The sequence below is a fragment of the Carassius gibelio genome, chromosome B6 (assembly GCF_023724105.1).
Source record: "Carassius gibelio isolate Cgi1373 ecotype wild population from Czech Republic chromosome B6, carGib1.2-hapl.c, whole genome shotgun sequence".
Taxonomy (NCBI): Eukaryota; Metazoa; Chordata; class Actinopteri; order Cypriniformes; family Cyprinidae; genus Carassius; species Carassius gibelio.
In genome coordinates this window covers 12,975,597-12,995,289 of record NC_068401.1, presented here as the reverse complement: position 1 = coordinate 12,995,289, position 19,693 = coordinate 12,975,597, and the positions used below count along the sequence as shown (strand labels likewise).

The 19,693-nt window shown below is 35.6% G+C and overlaps 1 protein-coding gene across 4 annotated transcripts in view; it reads right to left on the bottom strand.

Annotated features, from left to right (window-relative positions):
* Nucleotides 1-5,322: 5,322 nt before the first annotated feature.
* Nucleotides 5,323-19,693, bottom strand: part of dnajc6 (DnaJ (Hsp40) homolog, subfamily C, member 6) — a 30,027-nt gene continuing 15,656 nt past the window's right edge. For 3 of the 4 annotated variants that reach the window (XM_052559798.1, XM_052559796.1, XM_052559795.1), the window contains 14 exons: nt 19,481-19,603; nt 19,182-19,315; nt 18,362-18,556; nt 17,118-17,226; nt 16,910-16,989; nt 16,614-16,807; nt 14,388-14,768; nt 12,859-13,008; nt 11,463-11,558; nt 10,685-10,825; nt 10,188-10,520; nt 9,453-9,601; nt 9,059-9,235; nt 5,323-7,807 (listed from right to left, as the gene is read on the bottom strand). In XM_052559798.1, coding sequence (XP_052415758.1) covers nt 7,706-7,807; nt 9,059-9,235; nt 9,453-9,601; nt 10,188-10,520; nt 10,685-10,825; nt 11,463-11,558; nt 12,859-13,008; nt 14,388-14,768; nt 16,614-16,807; nt 16,910-16,989; nt 17,118-17,226; nt 18,362-18,556; nt 19,182-19,315; nt 19,481-19,603 — 2,364 coding nt within the window. In that variant the 3' untranslated portion in view covers nt 5,323-7,705. The remainder of the gene's footprint in view (nt 7,808-9,058; nt 9,236-9,452; nt 9,602-10,187; nt 10,521-10,684; nt 10,826-11,462; nt 11,559-12,858; nt 13,009-14,387; nt 14,769-16,613; nt 16,808-16,909; nt 16,990-17,117; nt 17,227-18,361; nt 18,557-19,181; nt 19,316-19,480; nt 19,604-19,693) is intronic. The other variant, XM_052559797.1, reaches the window with a different exon arrangement.

Genomic DNA, 19,693 nt, shown 5'->3' with positions numbered 1-19,693 from the left:
GTGCACGTCAGCGATTTCCACATAAACAGCAAAGCATCAATTAAAAGAAAGACCTTCACCTTTGCTACTGTTACTGTTTTTTGATAAATAACAATAAAATACTTGGTGTCTCTAGTCTGAAATACCGTTCCCTTTTTTAAAGAATTGAAACAGAAAAAAAGGACTAACGTGTGAATGAAGCATCACAAACTAATGTCTCTGCTCATTAGTTTTTTTCTTTCTTGGAATGCTTACAATTTGAATGTGTCCTTTTCCTCAGTCCTTTTATATCAGACATTTAAACTAATATGATTTAAAAAGTATGATTTCAACATGATAGACATGATATTCAAAAACAAACGGATGTTTTTGGCTTGAGATACCAGCTGTAATGGCACTGCCCTATTCTAGAAAAGAGGATGGGGAGCAGCAGCTCATTTGCATTTAAAGATACATGCACAAAAACAGTTTCCACTTCCACTCAAAATAGGCCTTTTCAAAATTATATAATAAATGATGAAAGGGTATTTTGAGCTGAAACTTCATAGACGCATTCTGAGGACACATGAAACTTATATTACATCTTGTAAAAATAGGCATAATAGATGGATTACTATATATATTACTAAATATATTCTAAACATTCACACTGGTCCAAATTCTCAAGCTGCTGGAATTTAACCCCAAGAATAATTCATTTATTAGACCAATTCATCGATGTGATTTATAGTCAAGCATGTGGTAGTGGTCAGACTGCTGGCCTCCATATCTAGAGATTTCCATCAGTCGACTCTGCTGTAATCAAACCCTCAGCCTTGGCTCAGAATCAGGATATTTTCCTGGAGGACAGCAACTGAATCTTCATAAGATTGGCAGATTTTTCAGAACTTTTTACAATATTTATTTAAGAAAATGTCAAAATGAAGGCCACTGTTTGCCACCCCAACAGCTGTTGTTCTGTACTCATGTTTCTCTTGGATCACAAACTCATTTTCCATTTTGCACTAAGCACATTTTATTTTACTGTCTCTTATAAAGTTTTCTGGCCTGACTCATCTTTGGCCTTGTTAAATCTTCATCCACGCAGCCCACTGACGTGAATGAACTGAGAGGGCCCAACAAAAGAATATAAAAGAGAACAGACCATTACATTTATAGTACATATCCCTGTCTATGCACAGCTTCAGATCTTTATATGAATATCCATGCATATGAAGCATATGCCATTTTTGATAAAACAGGTGCATTACTGTGCAGGTGCATGGTAATGAAACTGACATCTTCAGTTTTGAATAGTGCAAACTCCATCACACTAACAGACTCAAATCATAATCAAATGGCCTTACTGACCCTATACACACACACAAAAAAATTGCACAAAACTGGAAACTCAAATACAGAAAAATCTTACAATAAAAGATCTCAAAGGATCAAAAGATTTATTTTTCGCAGGAAACACAGAATTAGATTTTGATGAGTTCAAAATCAAAACTGTTGGAAACTTAGAAAATACATGCATGCAAGTTTGGAACAACTTAAGGATAAGCAAATTGTGTTTTACTTTACCTTTAAGAGCAATGGGAACACAATGTGATGATTATATTTTTGTCATGCCTTTAAAAAAGCCTGAGAAGATATTTACATGGACAAGTATCAAAAGCTAATGATAAATATAGCCAATAAAAAACATTTTTATAGGTTATAGGGGATAGTGTTGATCATACCTTACCAGAATAGAGCAGATTACAAGTACTGAGAAGAGCAAAGGACAGGTGTGCTCTATAAAGATTAACAAAGTGGAGATGTGAAGTGTTCATTGTGAATAGAGAAGATGTTTCACCCCATTGCAGTCACTTACATGAGAATGACTCAGAGTTCCCTTGTTTTCAGGAGCAGTGCTTACACAAGAGCTTCTTTGTTATGGACCTTTAGTGGAGGAATGACTCCACTTCTTAACATAATGACCCGTTTCATTCGACATTATAATCTGGGTCTAGATGATATCTGTGAAAAAAAAAAAAAAAAAAAAAAACCTTTGTTATAATCTGTCTGAATTTACAAGACAAAAAACACTAACTGTAACAACTGATGTAGTGAAGACTGTATTAATGCACTTCATTATGCTGCACTGTTATATCCATAACACCCAAGAGTGCTTTAAAGTGCTTTTATGTCACACAAACAAACTCAATACCCTACATTTACAGGATTTGCTTGGTTTAACACGCTATAGAACTAACTAAAATCAGATGGGAAAAAAATTACTGTATATTTCAAGTATACTTAAGACTAATGTAATTTCTAAAATTAGTTTTCTAAATAATACCTTTTGGCTTTTGACAATTTTAGGTTGTAGTATTTTAAGCCAACTGATTTTTTGGGGGTAAATTATCTAAAACTAAAATCCAATTTAAACACTGTAAAAAGAAAACAGCGGACTTTACTGAAGTCAATTAAAATTAAGTAAATAAACTTGAAAACCTGAAACCTGAAAATTCTGAGTTACACTGACAAATAACAGTTTGAAAAATGTGTTGTGTTCCCTTTTTATTTTAAGTTGGACTAACCTAAATTTATTAAATTGAAATTACTTAAAAGTATGAATCTACTTAATTTAAAACTGGTAAGGTAATCTGAGTTCTGTCTACTTAGTTCAATTGAAGAAACCCGTTGCTTTGAACAAATTAAGTAACTACAACTTGTAATGTTTAATTACAATTCACTTGTGACATTATTTTATAAAAAAAAAAATGTAAAGTTGAAAAATGTAGTCTACTAATACAATTCTAAAAAACACATGATTGTTTAAAACAGACTGCACAAAAACATTTCTATGAAGAATTGTGAAATCAACTCACCCTTATTTATATATAGCACTTCTTACAAAACAGATTGTATCAAAGCAGCTCTACATCGTTCCAACAGGAATATAGTGTTGAAAATGCAAACAAAATTCAGTTCTGCTGTAAATCATCTCTAAAGTTGTGGGAAGTCGTGGCCTAATGGTTAGAGAGTTTGACTCCTAACCCCAAAGGTTGTGGCTTCGAGTCTCGGGCCGGCAATACCACGACTGAGGTGCCCTTGAGCAGCATAAATATTGCAAGACAAGTAAATAACTTACCACAGTTTGACCACACGAAAGAAGATTGCAAAATGTCCATTAAATAGTACCATGCTGCCACTTGTGCTTGAGCGTGCTCTAAGCAGTACCTGAAATGATATGAGAGCCATTAACACAAACTGGCTAACTAGCTAACTCACATGTCCCAATCCCATCCCACTCTCGTATGTAAATATTCAGTCAGTGTTTGACATAATGTACATTCAGTTGGTCTTTATCACAAAAAACCCAACATGCAAAAGTAAATCCAAAAGATGTATTTTCAACTTTATCACACTTTGAAATGACGCATATAGTTTTTGGTCTTTTATTTTTTTGTTTTTAAAAAATGCCATTAAAAATGACAGGGAAAGCTTTAAAAAGAACATTGGGGTGTACACATGTTCTATTCTATTCTATTTAAAATATAAATGTTCCATGCGACTAAACGTGCTAATATTTCCATCACTTCTTTGTAACCAAAAATATCATGAACATGGCAAATACATTAGAATGGTGTACTGGATTTGTTTAATGCAATTATATTGGTTTCATTTATAAATGACAATGTTGCATAGAGTGTTAAAGGATTCTGGGTAAATAAGGGTTGTTTATAGTGGAAAGAAGACGATCACAGTAGTGCTGCCATCTTATGGGCACTACCTCTAATCACAGCTGAGGGGATTCCCAAAGGTTAAAGGTCAGTCTGCCACAGCATGAAGTCGGTGTTTAGAATCAAAATCAAAGAGGGTCAAGCAAAGATTCAATCTTGATTCCATTTCTCTCTGGATCAGCACGTTTTGCTTTTTGAGCAGATTCCTCGGCAAAGTCATGCATGTTCCACATCAAACTTCTCTGATTATCATCTTTTTTTTTTCCTTTTCTGTTTCACCCTGCCCCTTACTTTCACCCTAACAAAAACTGATAATCAAAAACCCCCACATTCCATAGATGTACGCAGGGCAAGCCGAATGAATCAGCCAATGAAGAGACATCTGATGACTCGACAGGATTAGTCAGGCCTTTCATTACATTCTTTACCACTGATGTGTTGCACTATTAACTTTTTGGCATTCAGTAACATGCATCATTCCTCACAGGCTTCTAAGAGTAAAGGCATTGCACTTTTAATTTTTACATAACTTCTGAAAGTCAGTTATTGTATTTGAATGAGATAATACAGTTACAGAATTGTAATCAATTGTTAGGATTACAGTTCATCCAAAAGTAAAAATTCTGTCATCATTTACTCACCATCATGTTGTCCTTAACCTGTATGTTTTTTACTTTTCTGCAGGACAAAGAAGATATTTTGAAGAAAATTGATAACCAATTAACTTTAGAGACCATTGTAAAAAACAAAAAAACATTTGAGAGATTTATTGTTATGTTCCACATACGAAAGTCATACCATTTTGGAACAACCAGAGTTATTGTCATTAAGAAAAAACTAAAACTAATAACAATATAAAAAAATAATAATAATTGAAAATGATTTAAGAACTAAAATAACTTATTAAGCAAGCCGAATGAATCAGCCAATGAAGAGACATCTGATGACTCGACAGGATTAGTCAGGCCTTTCATTACATTCTTTACCACTGATGTGTTGCACTATTAACTTTTTGGCATTCAGTAACATGCATCATTCCTCACAGGCTTCTAAGAGTAAAGGCATTGCACTTTTAATTTTTACATAACTTCTGAAAGTCAGTTATTGTATTTGAATGAGATAATACAGTTACAGAATTGTAATCAATTGTTAGGATTACAGTTCATCCAAAAGTAAAAATTCTGTCATCATTTACTCACCATCATGTTGTCCTTAACCTGTATGTTTTTTACTTTTCTGCAGGACAAAGAAGATATTTTGAAGAAAATTGATAACCAATTAACTTTAGAGACCATTGTAAAAAACAAAAAAACATTTGAGAGATTTATTGTTATGTTCCACATACGAAAGTCATACCATTTTGGAACAACCAGAGTTATTGTCATTAAGAAAAAACTAAAACTAATAACAATATAAAAAAATAATAATAATTGAAAATGATTTAAGAACTAAAATAACTTATTAAATATAATAAACTTATATTAACTATATATATATAATGTAAAATGTTAATTGAGTCATTGATGACATAATTTTCATTTTGGGGTGAATAATCATGTCAACTCCCTTGTACTTTCAACACAAACCAAGCTTTTACCTTTCAAATATCACTTAAAAAGTCACACTAACATCATGTTTCCCATTTATTTGTACAATGCACATTATCATATGTACAGCTCCATATGGAGAACAGAAACAGAAAAAAAGACACAGAAAACAAATTCATGTCACAATAATACTGATACAGCAAACAAACACAGAGCTGTATCCAAACCCTACCATTTCCTTACACAGAACAGCATTATTGAACACCACACGTTCACTACTGTATAGGTTAGCTTCCGAACATATTATGATATCCTAAGATTGAAGATGATGGCTCAGTCCACGAAAGGGGGAAGGTGGAAAAGTTCCATCCTGGATACAGGGCTCCTTTCTTTGACTCAGGTCTCGCTAATGTTTGTCTTTATCCATGGTTAGCGTTACATTTTTTAGCGTCGCATTGTGTCAAAGGGAAGATACCGGCAAAACGTAAAAGTTAGTAGAGAAGGCTGCTTTGATACAGTTAAAGCTTCAGTTTATCACCGCATGGTTGCGAAAAGAGGAAGGCAAAGCACGAACGAGATGTACTGCAAGTTACGACACAAGTGTGTTCTGGATTTATTTTAATGCCATTCAAGTGCAAATATACTGAGAAGAGAAAGGGCAGATCAGTGGCTGTAGTGTACACTCTAGAAACTTCCTTTGGACCGCGTGCCACTTACAGTCAAACATGCAGTACATTATGAGGACACCGATACATGCTAAAAGAGCTGTGTACCCACTTAGGTTGCGTAATGGTGATTTCATATGCCAAAATATGAATGGTCCATTCCGAATGATATGTTCAGTCGGTTTAAAAGACACCTACGGTAATGAAAAAACAGGATTTGAACACTACCCATCGATCACATTCCTCAATCAAAAGGCTTTGTTTTTCAGTAGCAAGCATGAACGCGTTAGAATCGTATGTTAGGCAAAACTTTAATCAAATTTAAGTAGTACTGATTAAGTAGTATACTTCAAAAAAGTACTAAAGGAGTCTGCACACAGAACGCGTTTTCCCTTACAGTGCAATACTTTTTTTTAATAGTTTTTCTATGTAAACGCACGCTATTGACGTGTTTGACAGTTGCAGTCACATCTTGCGTTTTGTGTATCACAGCATTTAAAAAATGCGGCACTGAAGTTAAAATAAGTAAAGCTTTTTAAAGAGGCGTCTCAAGATCTTGCATTTTTTTCCCCATTGCACTGGCAGTGTCTTGCGTAGTAGAAAACGCGTTCGGTGTGATATCTATTACGAAAGAGTGCCTAGATCTTTAGGGCAATATTAAGCAGCTAAAGACTTCAGGTTAACATAAACTGTGTATGTTAAGACAACCATAACTTTTACCTCGAAACAAGCCCATGTTAGAGTTCTGCAAAACCTTTCTTTTTTTCCTATGGAATAATTACGTGAATAAACAATTTCCTTTGACTTTTTACGTTGTAAACAGTATGTTATTATAGTGCAACATATATACATACAGATCGATATTCAGTAGAAAACAACATAAGAATAAACCGCTAGTTAAATCTACTGCATTTCACAGATCAAGTTTAAGAAATCCTCCTATTTCCTGTACATTCTCTTCTTCTCTCATACTTATTGTGCTTCTGCCCCACAGTACCGTGTTGTTTATCTTCTGAAAGAAGTTACGTGTTACATGATACAATAATTTATTTTGTTTTGTTTCGTTGGAGTGTTCTTTCATTTGTGTCTATCTTTCTGAAACTCCGGTCCCTGACTGAACTAAAAACAAGAGTCGTAGCTTACTATACCACTTTTATTTTCACTCATTTCATTATTGTCTTGCAAAGCCAACAAATAAATAAATACCCCTCTCACATATGAGTGATTGTGAGCAGGTGCGTAGGATACAGACAATACAATGGATGAAATAGATAAGGTCTCGATTCCCAAATACTGCTGTAGCATGCAAAACCCTATTAAAAGTTATTTAATAAAGTTTTGCAAGCTAAAGCAGAATTCTGAAGCGTCTAGACATATTTTGTCATTCGTTAAAGACGTTCTTCATCAGCACTAAACCTCTTTAAGAAATCAAAACTCACCTGAAAGCTCCTGAATAAACTCTACCAGACATTCTATGATGGTCTGGTTGACTGATAATGTTCACAGAAATATTTCACAGCTGTTTAACGACAAAGTCTGATCTTTGTTATGTAAGTGAGTCCTGGGAAAGACACAAATAAGGGTTTTTAAAACAAAGCTGAATACTACTTTTCTCATACAGCAGTTATGTTGGCTTTAGGGCATGATGGGAGAGATACACACAACTATACTGTAGATGTAAGCTCTGACGTCTCTATGAAGCAGGGTCCTGGAAGTGGGAGAGATTAACAAAGGAGCGTTTCAAAGACTGGTGGGCTGCAGGGTGTCTAATCGGGACAGGAACTGCTGACTGTTGGAGATCTTAGTAAAGTGCTTTCTGTCCTTGGCTTTCAAATTCTGACCAGGCATCATTTAGTTCAATAAAAATCATCTTGGCATATTGTTCGTAGGGCTGTCCAGTAGCCTGCAAAAGGGAAGAGAGAGAAAACTAATGTATTTTGTCTTTAAAATGCCTTAACTTGAGGGGTTCTATAATTTTTTTAGGGACAATAAGGTTTTTATGAAATTAATTGATACTTTTTTCAGCAAGGATGCATTACATTGATCAAAAGTGACAGTAAAGACTTTATTATTGTGCAAATATTCAATTTTATAGATAAATGCTGTTGATTATAACTTGTAATATAGTGTTATTCATCATAGTATCTTAAAAATATTAAGAAACACAACTGTTTTCAACTTTAATAATGATCAGAAATGGTTCTTGAGCACAAAATCAGTATTTAAGAATGATTTCTATATAAATATAAAACGGTTTTAAATTGTAAGAATATTTCACAAATATTACTGTTTCACCCTATTTTTGCTCAAATAAATGCAGCATTGGTGAACATAGGAGACTTTTTAACATTTGTAAAAATCTTACAGATCCCAGACTTTTGAATAGTAGAGTATTTTGCAACTGTGCAAACTTATGATTTTATTGTTTCGCTTTAAAGTGCCCCTATTATGCCATTTTTAAGGTTCTTATCGTTTTGGGAGTCATGCATGCAAGGGCAAAAAGCTCTTACATTTTCTCAAAATATGCATTTAATATCATCTCACTTTCAAATGATTCTCAAACGATTCATCTGAAGCAGTTCTAAGATTCTGTCTCTCTAAAACCCTCCTTTCAGTGAGCCTGCTCTGCTCTGATTGGTCAGATGGCCCAGTCTGTTGTGATTGGTCTATCACATACAGCGCATGTTGGAAACGATACGCCCGTTTCCATAGTTATGAATTTTGAACGCTCAATAAAAATATAAACATCTATTACTTATCATACTTACAGGTTGTTTTGTCTTTTTAATCCTGTGTTTAACTTCCCGATGATGTTTACCATACGAAAAAGTTACACAGTTCGAGGGCGGGTCAAGTTGTTTGCGGCCGGCCAACTTATAACATAAGCGGGCGTATTTGCAAATGTGCTACCCAATGATACATTTGCAAGAGAAGTGGGATTTGAAGTCCTGATGTCTTGTTTCAGCTGTACAGAGTCAATTCTTTAATTTCTGAGACGATAACTATTTATTGTGCAATTTTGTCTTTACAACTGCAGATTGTTTACATTCATATACAGCTACATTACACACTGCATATTGCATGGCAGTATTCAAAATGGCATAATAGGGCACTTTAAGTACTTTAATGTAAACTGAACAAATACGTCTCTCACCTTGTCAGGATGCACCACCAGCACAGCTTTGCGGTAGACCTTCTTCACCTGCTCTGGTGTGACCAGGTCAGCCATGCCTACAGGTTTCCAGCGTGTCTCTCCCTCCCAAAGCACTGTGTGCATGGTGGATAGCAATGCTCTGATGTTCCTCTCCTTCCCCTCAATCCAGTCCAGGATCTGACACAAATAAGGACATTAAATTAAAACATCATGATGTGATTCACACTTGAAAAAAGTCTTTTAAAAAAGGATCATGTAAGGGACAGTGTGTCAGCTAGTCATTATCACAAAATAAACAGCAAACATATAAAACAAGCGACTGACCATTAGAATCAAATATTCCAATCAGCCATGTAATATAAATATCAGATTGTGTTTGGGTTTTATTTTTCACCTTGAGTTTCTCTGGGTCCATTCCTTTTGCCATCTCCTCTTTTCTCATTTCTGCTATGGTTTTTGGCCCCTTCTTCTCCTTAGTGCCAGCAAAACCCTGGGCTGAAAGAAGGTCATCAAAGTTGGTGTCCGAAACCTTTGGTCTGGTTCCTGAAAGAAAAATGAAAAAATTATGAATGTTTGAGTTGCTATTTATAATATTCTCTGTTTTTTGTATGTTAAATTAATTTAATTTAGAAGTTTTAAATCTAATATCACTATTAAAATTTAAAATTTAAGTCCAATTAATTTAATTGTATTTTCAATTGATTTACATTTATTCATTTAGCAGAGGTTTTCAATATCACTTTTAAATGTAATCTTAGGCAAGTCTAAAAATAATATTGATCTTTCATATTACATATGGATGTTATGTTGCATAAATTGACTTGTAGCTTTTAAAACAATTGATTTTAATTAATGTTGTGTGTGTGTGAATGTGTGTATATATATATATATATATATATATATATATATATATATATATATATATATATATATATATATATACACAGCACTATAATCAATTGTTTTATAAGCTACAAGTCAATTTAGGCATCACAACATGCATACATATAGGCTTACCATATAATAACAGAACATCCCTAAAAATATTATAATTTTACAATGAACACATGTGCATAAGCACAACCTCGTAAGACAGTGTCTCACCCATGTTAGGTGTCCAGTGACTCACCCATGTTAGGCTGTGCTTTTGCCCCAGTGGCTCCTGGCGAAGCTCCACTCATGCTGGAGAAGCTGACACTGTAGTTGGGTCTGTTCTGTGGTGAAGTGTGAGGCATAGAGGGTCCTGGTACTTTAGGTGGGGTCTGGTGCTGTGCACCCTGGGTCTGTGGCTGCCACTGAGGCCCACCTCCAGGCTGCCATGAGGGGAAACCTGTGCTGGGATGCCAGCCTCCAGAGGCAGTGTGCTGGGGAGAGGGAGCAGGACGCTGAGGGGAGCCCATGGGTGGAAACGCTCCTCCGGTACCAGTAGGTGTGGTGGGCTTGCTGGAGAATCCCGAACCAGCTTGGAATGAACACCAAGAGGTTAATGGTGATTTCATGATGAACTTATTAAAGGGAGAGTTCACCCAAAAATGAATGTGATTTTTTTTTTTTACATTCGGGAGTAAAATTTTAAGATTTGGCTAAACTTTAAAATAAGGCTAAATAAGTTCCTCTTCCATTTACCTCCTCCCAGACCGGCTCCTAGGTTACCCAGATCAGCAAACGGGTCCAAAGTGTTGGCTTTGGCCTGGTGGGTGGGAGTACCATGAACTGAGCTGGTTGGGCTAGTGCTGGCAGACTTACTTCCCATCCCAAAACCTGCACCTGGTAAGACAAATCAAGATTTATAATTTAGTACCTTGAAGAGAGAAATTTACAATTAAATCAAGATATTTTAAACGATCTGGTTTTCCAAACAATTCGTTGTGAATTCTGCTTCTTCAACATTTAAAACAGCCAGTTAATGTGAACTGACTAACGTTTAGTCAAGACTGCAAGAATGATTTGTGACAATGTCTTGATAGAGTCAGCAATTTATATAAATATATTTTATTTCATTTATTTTATTTTATCATAAATATAAGGTTGTGTGTGTATTCTTGTTTATCCCACATTGTGGGGACCAAATGTTTTGACATTGTGTGCCTGTGTGTGTGTGTGTGCGTGTAATTTAGAATTCATTTGTTGGGGCCAGTGAGAATATTTCAGAATACAGTACATATTTGAAATTACTGTTGAGCCCTGTAAAAAGCTATTAAGTATAATTATGAGATGTATCCAGCTCTATTGATTTAAAAACCAAATAGTCAGCCATGTAATGTTTCAGAAGACATTAACAGTCATGAGTCATATGAGCTCATCACAACAGTCCAGATGGCAGGTCAGTTTGTTGTTAGGTGTAATATCAGAGGAGGCCACCAGGAGTCCCTGTGACACATCTTGTGTTTCTAACAGCACTTGCCTGCAGGTGCAGGTTTGTTCCATTCCCAGGCTCCTGTAGAGCTCTGCTGCTGGATGGTGACAGTGGGAGTAGTGGGCGGCACAGGTGAACTGCGACCTATGAGGGAACACACTTATCTTGAAAGTCTCCTAGTTTGTCCTTTATTTACATATTAAAATACTGAAAATTAGACTGTTAATACAAATGTGATTGGTATCATGCCATATAATAACCACAGGAAAATGACATTAGACTTAGTTTCTTACATTTCTTAGAAAAAAAATAAAATAATATACATTATCATTTAAAGGTTTTGATTGAAAAGGTTTTTGAAGACTCTGCATTTTCTTTTAAATAATGACATCGTAACAGCCCTGATTGGTTGATGGCACGACATTAACTTTCATCAGTGACTGTAACATGATGTGAAATGCAGTGAAAAGCTGTCACTTGTAAAACATCTAATATAATCCAATAAAAAATACATTACATTTGCTATGATATTTATGCGTACTCTAACTGGTGCCTGAATATAAATGATTGAAAATTGCCTTAAGGTATTTAACTCAAAAATAAATATAATGTTATAGCAAAAATGACACTTTCATTGTGTTTTCAAGCTTTTAAACAGTTTAGCCTGCTAGCTTAGCATAGGGCTTGCTGGTTAATAAAGCTCTTTTGATTGAACAAATTTAAAACAAGATATTTTGATGATTTGCTACATTTTTGTTAGACAATGGGGAAAGGGGATAGGATTTCTCTCATATTTCTTTCATTCTCTCAAGGCTCTGAGTAACAGAATGCAGCAATCTGCAGTATTTGGCATCATGCAGTGCTTCTTTCCAGCTGTCGCATGCTTGAAAATTAAAAAGCAGTAGTGTTGTTTCAAATCCTATATATTAAAACCTCTCAATTTTCAGGCAAAAAATAAATACAAATAAATGTAAAAGCATGATATGGCACTGGCGTGACTTAAAATTCCCATGCTGTTTCCATAGGCATGCAAACTACCTCTAACACTACATCCAACAAACAGACTCTAATAACTCTATACAATTTATATTTGGAAACAGTGCAAAATTGTGCTGCTTTATTCCATATTGATGTTAATCTGCCGCACATGTTCCCAGATACATAATACAGGGTATCAGCTGTCCTTCACAGAGCACATGCTGCTATCGTCCACACACATTGTACTTAAACAATCGAGCTCAAGGCCCAATAACAATAGCACTTTCTCCAAAACATCAGCACTTAATATACAACGTTTACTACAGAGCAGTTTTGCAGAGATAAATTTGCCAGGCTATTTTGCAGGTCATATTCTGGAGGATTTGACACAAAAGAGCTTTGCTGGTTGTTATGGTGATGTTGCCCACACACTGACAGTACAGAGAGGCAGAGGCGCATGCCTTACCCATGCCCATGTTCTGCATTGTAGGAGATGGAGATCGTGCAGCATGCAGGAAGGGGTCTGGCTGCCCCATATTACCTGGACCCAGGAAAGCTCCCATGAAGTCCTGCGGCTTAGGGGCGGGAGCGGGTCCAGACCCAAATGGGTCAAAAGCTGAAGAATTAAAGAGAGGATTCAGTTTCTTTTGCTAAAATGCACTTTTATAGGACAGATAGTTCTGACTCTCATCTGATTGTATTGGTCAGCCTTTATTTTAAAGTCCAGTTCTTGCTATTAACAGACCATTAGCTATGACGTTTGCTTCAATAAACTCCTAATATGCTGCTTATTAAGTTTCAGTTTAGGTATTGGGTAGGAATTGATTAGAATTAGGGATGTAGAATATGGCCATGCACAATATACTGCACAAAGTACTAATAAACAGCCAATATGTTGACATTAGGCAATCACACACACACACACACACACACACACACACACGCACACACACACTACCATTCAAAAGTTTGCAGTTGGTAAGATTTAATAGTCTCTCATGTTATGGCTGTATTTATTTAGTCAAAAATGCAGTAAAAACTAATATTGTTAAATATTATTACAATTTAAAATAACTGTTTTAATTTATTTCAAAGTGTTGTTTTTTTTCTGTGCAGGCAAAGCTGAATTTTTCAGCAGCCATTATTCAAGTCTTAAGTCTTCTAGTGCACTCTTTGATGTTCACCATTTTTTTTTAAATATATATATATTTAAATATTTCTTTACTTACATTACTAACATTAAATTGAAACTTTTTCCTAAATTTCTCTAAACAAATGGTACTGCATCTAAATTTGTGAATGGATGTGTAACGTAATACTAAAAATACTAGTAAACAAATACTAATGTGTGTGGTAAAATAATAATATTAATAAAAGTATCATAATAATAATTTAACTTTTACTTGCATTTGAATGTTTTTATTCGATTTTATTTTTATTTAGTGTTGTCAAACAATTAATTGCAATTAATCGCATCCAAAAAATAGTTTTTGTTTACATAATATAATTATGTGTACTGAGTATATTTATTATGTATATATAAATACACACACATACTGTAAATATTTATAAAATATTTACATGCATATATTTATATACTTATATTTATATTATATATAAATATATTTAACATATAGCATATTTTTTATAAATATATACATGCATGTGTAAAAACACACATATATTATAGAAACAAAAACTTATTTTGGATGCGATTAATCGATTGACAGCACTACTTTTTATTATATTGCTGTAACAGCAATTGTATAAAAGCAATATACCACGATACAGCAATATTAAAACAAATTACTGCTCAGTAAATGAGACACTCCACTTTGTGTCTTGATGTTGAATGAATCCCACTCAAATGAATAATTCAGTCATTTAAATTGCTCACTATGCCAAGATGCTGCTCCACTTCACTGACTCCTGACAAACATATAAGCTAATTCACTTCAACTGTCTGTCTTTGTTTAAAAAACAAAACATATTTACTGTCTCCAGATCGAGGTGATGGACAGGGTGAGGAGGAAGTTGCCGATCTCCGCGGGGTGGACTGAGCAGAGGCGGGGCCACTGGCAGGCTGTGGTGTGGGAGGAGCTCCAAACAGGTCCCCCAGCAGGTCTGTGGTCGGAGGTTGTGGGGAGGATGGAGGAAGCGTAGCGGCATCACCACCCAGACCCAGCAGATCCACTTCCTCAGCTGCTGGAGGAGGGGCCGCTGCAGGCTGGGGCTCTGGTTTCTTAGCTGCTTTTGATTTCTCATTGCTCGTGTTGCTCTGCTGACTAGAAAGGGAGAGCATTTCGTCATCTGACGGTTCGCTCTCCTCATTTGGGCCCACTCTGCCTCCACAACTCCCATGTCCCTGGGCAGGATCTAAGGGACAGACCGGAGAAATGGTTAGATCTAAAGAAGAACATCAAATTAGTCCATACTGTTTCTGTGCTATTTTCCATGTTTCTGAAGCCAATCAACAGCTCTAAGAAAAACATAATACTGTACATCCCAAAATATTCTAGCTAAAATCTAGTTTTTAACTACTCATCAAATAGTTGTCTAAAGTCAACTACAAATCTATTAATCAACTGTTTTCTGTTGACTTTCACAAGCCTCCTACACTACATCTTACCTTCCAAGTCCATGCCCTCCATTTCATCTTTTCAGCAGAGAATAAAGTACATTAAACAGATGGCGTTTAGTTTAATGGGGCACAAACACTTAACAGAATGCCAGCGAGTGCCTGATGAGTTGACTGGTTTAAAGGTTCACTGAGCTCTTAAAGTGGTCCTATTATGCTTTTTCACTTTTTCAACTTTAGTTAGTCTGTAATGTTGCTGTTTGAGCATAAAAAAAAAGATCTGCAAAGTTACAAAGCTCAAAGTCCACTTCAAAAGGAGATATTTTATTTAACAGAAATCGCTTTTTAAAAACTATAATGAACAACATATTTTCGTGATATCACAATTATTGACGAATGGGATGAGACCTGGTTGAGCTGCACTAGAGAAGGAAGTGAGTGTTATCTCGATGTGGGGAGACACGCTAGCTTTCCCAAGACAGACAAACTTAGAGTGGTTTCAATCATCCAGGTTTAAATTGCGCTCAAATTTATTTATTTTGGTTATGGTAAGGGGCATGACATTTCCCAACCAGGTGCCGAATGCTGCCAATCACAACACACACTGGCCCAGCTAACCAATCACAGCACATTTCGTATTTCAGAAGGCGGGCCTTCATTTGATACAGGATCTATTCAAGCTGTTCATGCCAGACTTGTAATAATGTAAAATATGTGAAATTAATGTGTTTTTCTAGTACAGCCCCAAAACAAAGTTAAGAGTTGGTACAAGAGCATAATAGGACCCCTTTAATGGTGACTAAATTCCACAAGACCATTTCGTCACCCTCTGCTAATTTAGTTTTTTGAAGTGCCCCATTATGGATTTTTGAAAATTACTGTTCATGCAGTGTGTAACAGCTCTAAGTGAATCCAACATCCAGCAAAGCTTTAAATCTGAAAGTGCACTGTGTATAAAGTTATTGTCTCTCAAAAGAAAGAGTCTCTGAATCATTGAACGAACAAGTCATTTTTAAAACGAATCCCAAGCTGTTTCATGTTGAAGTCACTCCAGATTAGCATCACGCAAAGGAGGGGTTTGGAAAAATTAATCGTTGAGCGAATTGTTTGGGAGTCGTTGAGCAAGTAAGGTAAAAATAAATGCATTTTATGCAATGAAAGTGTTCTTTTGACTTTGCATGCATGTCAACCTGTTTTTGGGGACTCCCGAAACCAAAATGTGAACCTTTCATAACCAATAATAGGGACACTTCCAAAAACAAATGCTGAACTGCTGTTCTTTTGAACTTTCTGTTCATCAAAGACTCTTGCAAAGAATTTGTCAGTTTACAAAAAAAAAAAAAAAAAAAATTACACTGCATATCTGTTTTCAGATATTAGGAAATGTTTCTTGAGCACTTGAGCATATAAGTGTGACATCCGAAAATTATATTAAAATCATTGTTATATTCACAATGTTGCTTTAACTTTATATTGTTAGTAAAATAATCCTGAATTTATTGTGAATAAAATATCTCTCAGTAAAATTCCTAAAGCTCTCTTGAAAAGTTTTTTTTTTTTAAAGAAAGAACCAAAACCATATGTTTGGTTTGGTCTTTTTTGTGTTGTATAGCATTATAGAGCATAGTAATATAAAGGATTACCTGCAATAGCAAGTGCATCCTGGTGTTCCTGATGACAGGAGAAAAGCACGTTGGGGGTCAGGTCTTTGGTGGGGAACTGCTCCCACGGTGGCGTGAGATCTTTTTGTTTCTCTGTACTTTCAACCTCAATGTCTAACAGCACATGAAACAGCTGTGGGTATTTCTCTGGAGAATCACAGGCATCAAGCTCTGTCCTGATTAAACACACACAAACACAGACTTCAGTCCTGAGTCTAGATTACAATGTGATGTGATGATTACAAATGATTACAAAAGAAGTGAAAAGAGACACTTACTTCATAAACTTTAAGACTGTGGTGCCAGGGGCGATGAAACCAGTATGGAACTGAATCTGGAATATCTGGGTGTTGGTTACCTGCAAAAATAACAGATTCTTTTAGTCACTAACAACTAGCAAGAACAAAAAGACTACAAGTTCTGATAGTTTTCTTCTCTGCTACAGATTTCCATTCAAAAGGGGTGATCTTTCATCATTACTCATACCTTGGCCTGCAGGGCATGGGAACGCATGTGATAGACTGAAATCACCACGTCTCCTTGGGCACTCACACTCACAGGAAACACCACTTTGCCCTCTTGAATCCTGTATTCCCTGAGAGCAACGAACATGAAGATATACTTCACCATTACACAACAAGCATTATACTTTTAAGTGCTACATAAAATATCTGGTAGGCAATTCAGAAATGTCTTAAAATAAAAAAAATTAATGGTAGTGTAATATTTTGCGTTAGTGTATTTTTTAAATACATTCCACTTTTCAGTATGAATTATTTATAAATGTGTTCATCATACAAACAACATATGTGACCCTGGAGCACAAAACCAGTCTTAAGTCGCTGGGGTATATTTGTAACAATAGCCAAAAATACATTGTATGTATTATTGCTTTTCCTTTTATGCCAAAAATCATTAGAAGGTTAAGTAAAGGTAATGTTCAATGAAGATATTTTGTATATTTCCTAATGTAAATGTATCAAAACTTAATGTTTGATTAGTAATACTGTATGTATTGCTAAGAACTTCATTTGGACAACTTCAAAGTTTTTTTTTTTTTCAGTATTTAGATTTATTTTTTTATTTTTTTCAGATTCCTGATATTTAAATAGTCATATCTCAGCACAAATATTGTCTGATCCTAACAAACAATACATCAATGGAAAGCTTATGTATTCAGCTTTCAAATGGTGTCTAAATCTCAATTTTGAAAAATTGACACTTAAGACTTGGTTTTGTGGTCCAGGGTCACATATGGGGTTTTTCAAGAAACATTAGATGACATTAATAATTAATCTTGGAAATACCTTATATTTATTAAATTAACTTCCATTTTATAGGCCATATGTTGGAAGAACACATATAAAAATGGAAAGCTTATTTAATGTTATTATGTTTAGTTTGTTTTGTTATGTTTTGTTGTGCGTCTATGTTGAATATCTTGTAATTTCAGTTTAATGAATTCTGTCTTTTTAATTCAGCCGATTCCACTCCATTTCAACTTCTTGTGAGGTACAGCCAATTCGGTTTAAATTCACACTTTTTTTCTGAATTAAGAAATTCAGAATTTTGCTAAACCGTGTTTCTTTTTCCATACCACATCTCAAATATGACAAAGAGTCATATTTGATAGGATACTACATAACCTTCCATTAAATATAATTTCAGCTACGCAGATAATATGGTTTAAATGAACCATTAGTAGAGCGTCTGTATATATACATGCTTACCTCATTTTCTCGTACTCCTGAGCTGTAGAAAATATCTTGGTCTCGCCGATAAGTACGTCGCAAAATGGCCGACAGCCATTGCGCTGTTTGTTGAAGCAAGGAACAGGACTCATAGTGACGGATTTAATGACTAGTGGTTTGGAGTGTGGTACGGTTGGCTTCTCTGAGACTAAACTGCATACATAACCTATGTACCTAAATAAATAAACACACATAAAACAAGATTGTCAGTGTAAGATGAAAAATGCCTTGTGTGGAACGTTTCAATGAATAACGTTTAATTCCTTCTGTTTACAGCTGAGAATGGACATTTTAAAGACAAAGGTACAATATGCCAAACTTGTGAGCAGTTGTATTAGTTCATAATTTACTGTACCGTATTTTTCGGACTATAAGTCGCACCTAAGTATAAGTCGCATCAGTCCAAAAATACGTCATGACGAGGAAAAAAACATATATAAGTCGCACTGGACTATAAGCCGCATTTAACCAAGAACCAGTAGAAAACATTACTGTCTCCAGCTGCGAGAGGGCGCTCTATGATTTCAGTGTAGACTACAGGGGGACTGAGCAGCATAGAGCGCCCTCTGGCGGCTGTAGATGGTAATGTTTTCTCTTGGTTCATTTCTCTTGGTTCATGTCAAATTAATTTAGATAAATAAGTCGCACCAGACTATAAGTCGCAGGATCAGCGAAACTATAAAAAAAAGTGTGACTTATAGTCCGGAAAATACGGTACTATTATCGTTGAGTATTTATACCATTCAGTAGTTTTTAATCAAAGCTAGGCTCTTCAGAGCTGCGATCTGATTGGTTGTACCTCTTATGAGAGGGCCACAGGCCAGATCCAGGCCTCTTGGCGCTGAGAAGCTGCATGGCTGGCACCGGGTTGGCGAAAAGGTGGCAGAAACAGAACATGGCACAGACCAGAACGCCTGAAGGAGCTCTGCCATCCTGAAAGAGCAGACAAAGTGTTCGGACACAGACTTACTAAACTGTATCAGAGGTTCTCAACTCCTGACTCGAATGTAAACAATGAATCTGGTTTTACAGTCATGTTTGTTTAATGCTGAGTAACCACAACCAAGAACAGACACGAACATCAAGAGATCTTCTTACCGAACAGGTGATCACACACACATTCTTGGGGTTTTGCTTGAGCCAGTTGTACATGTTCTTACACACAGCAAATAGGTTGTGAAGACTCGGGGCCTGTCTGGAAGGCCAGTTGCATTCAGAAACCTACAGACGAATGAGAAAGGGAATTACTCTCACTGAGAGGAAGGAATAGAAGATAAAGAATGAAAGGAGTAAGAATGAAACTTGGAAAGT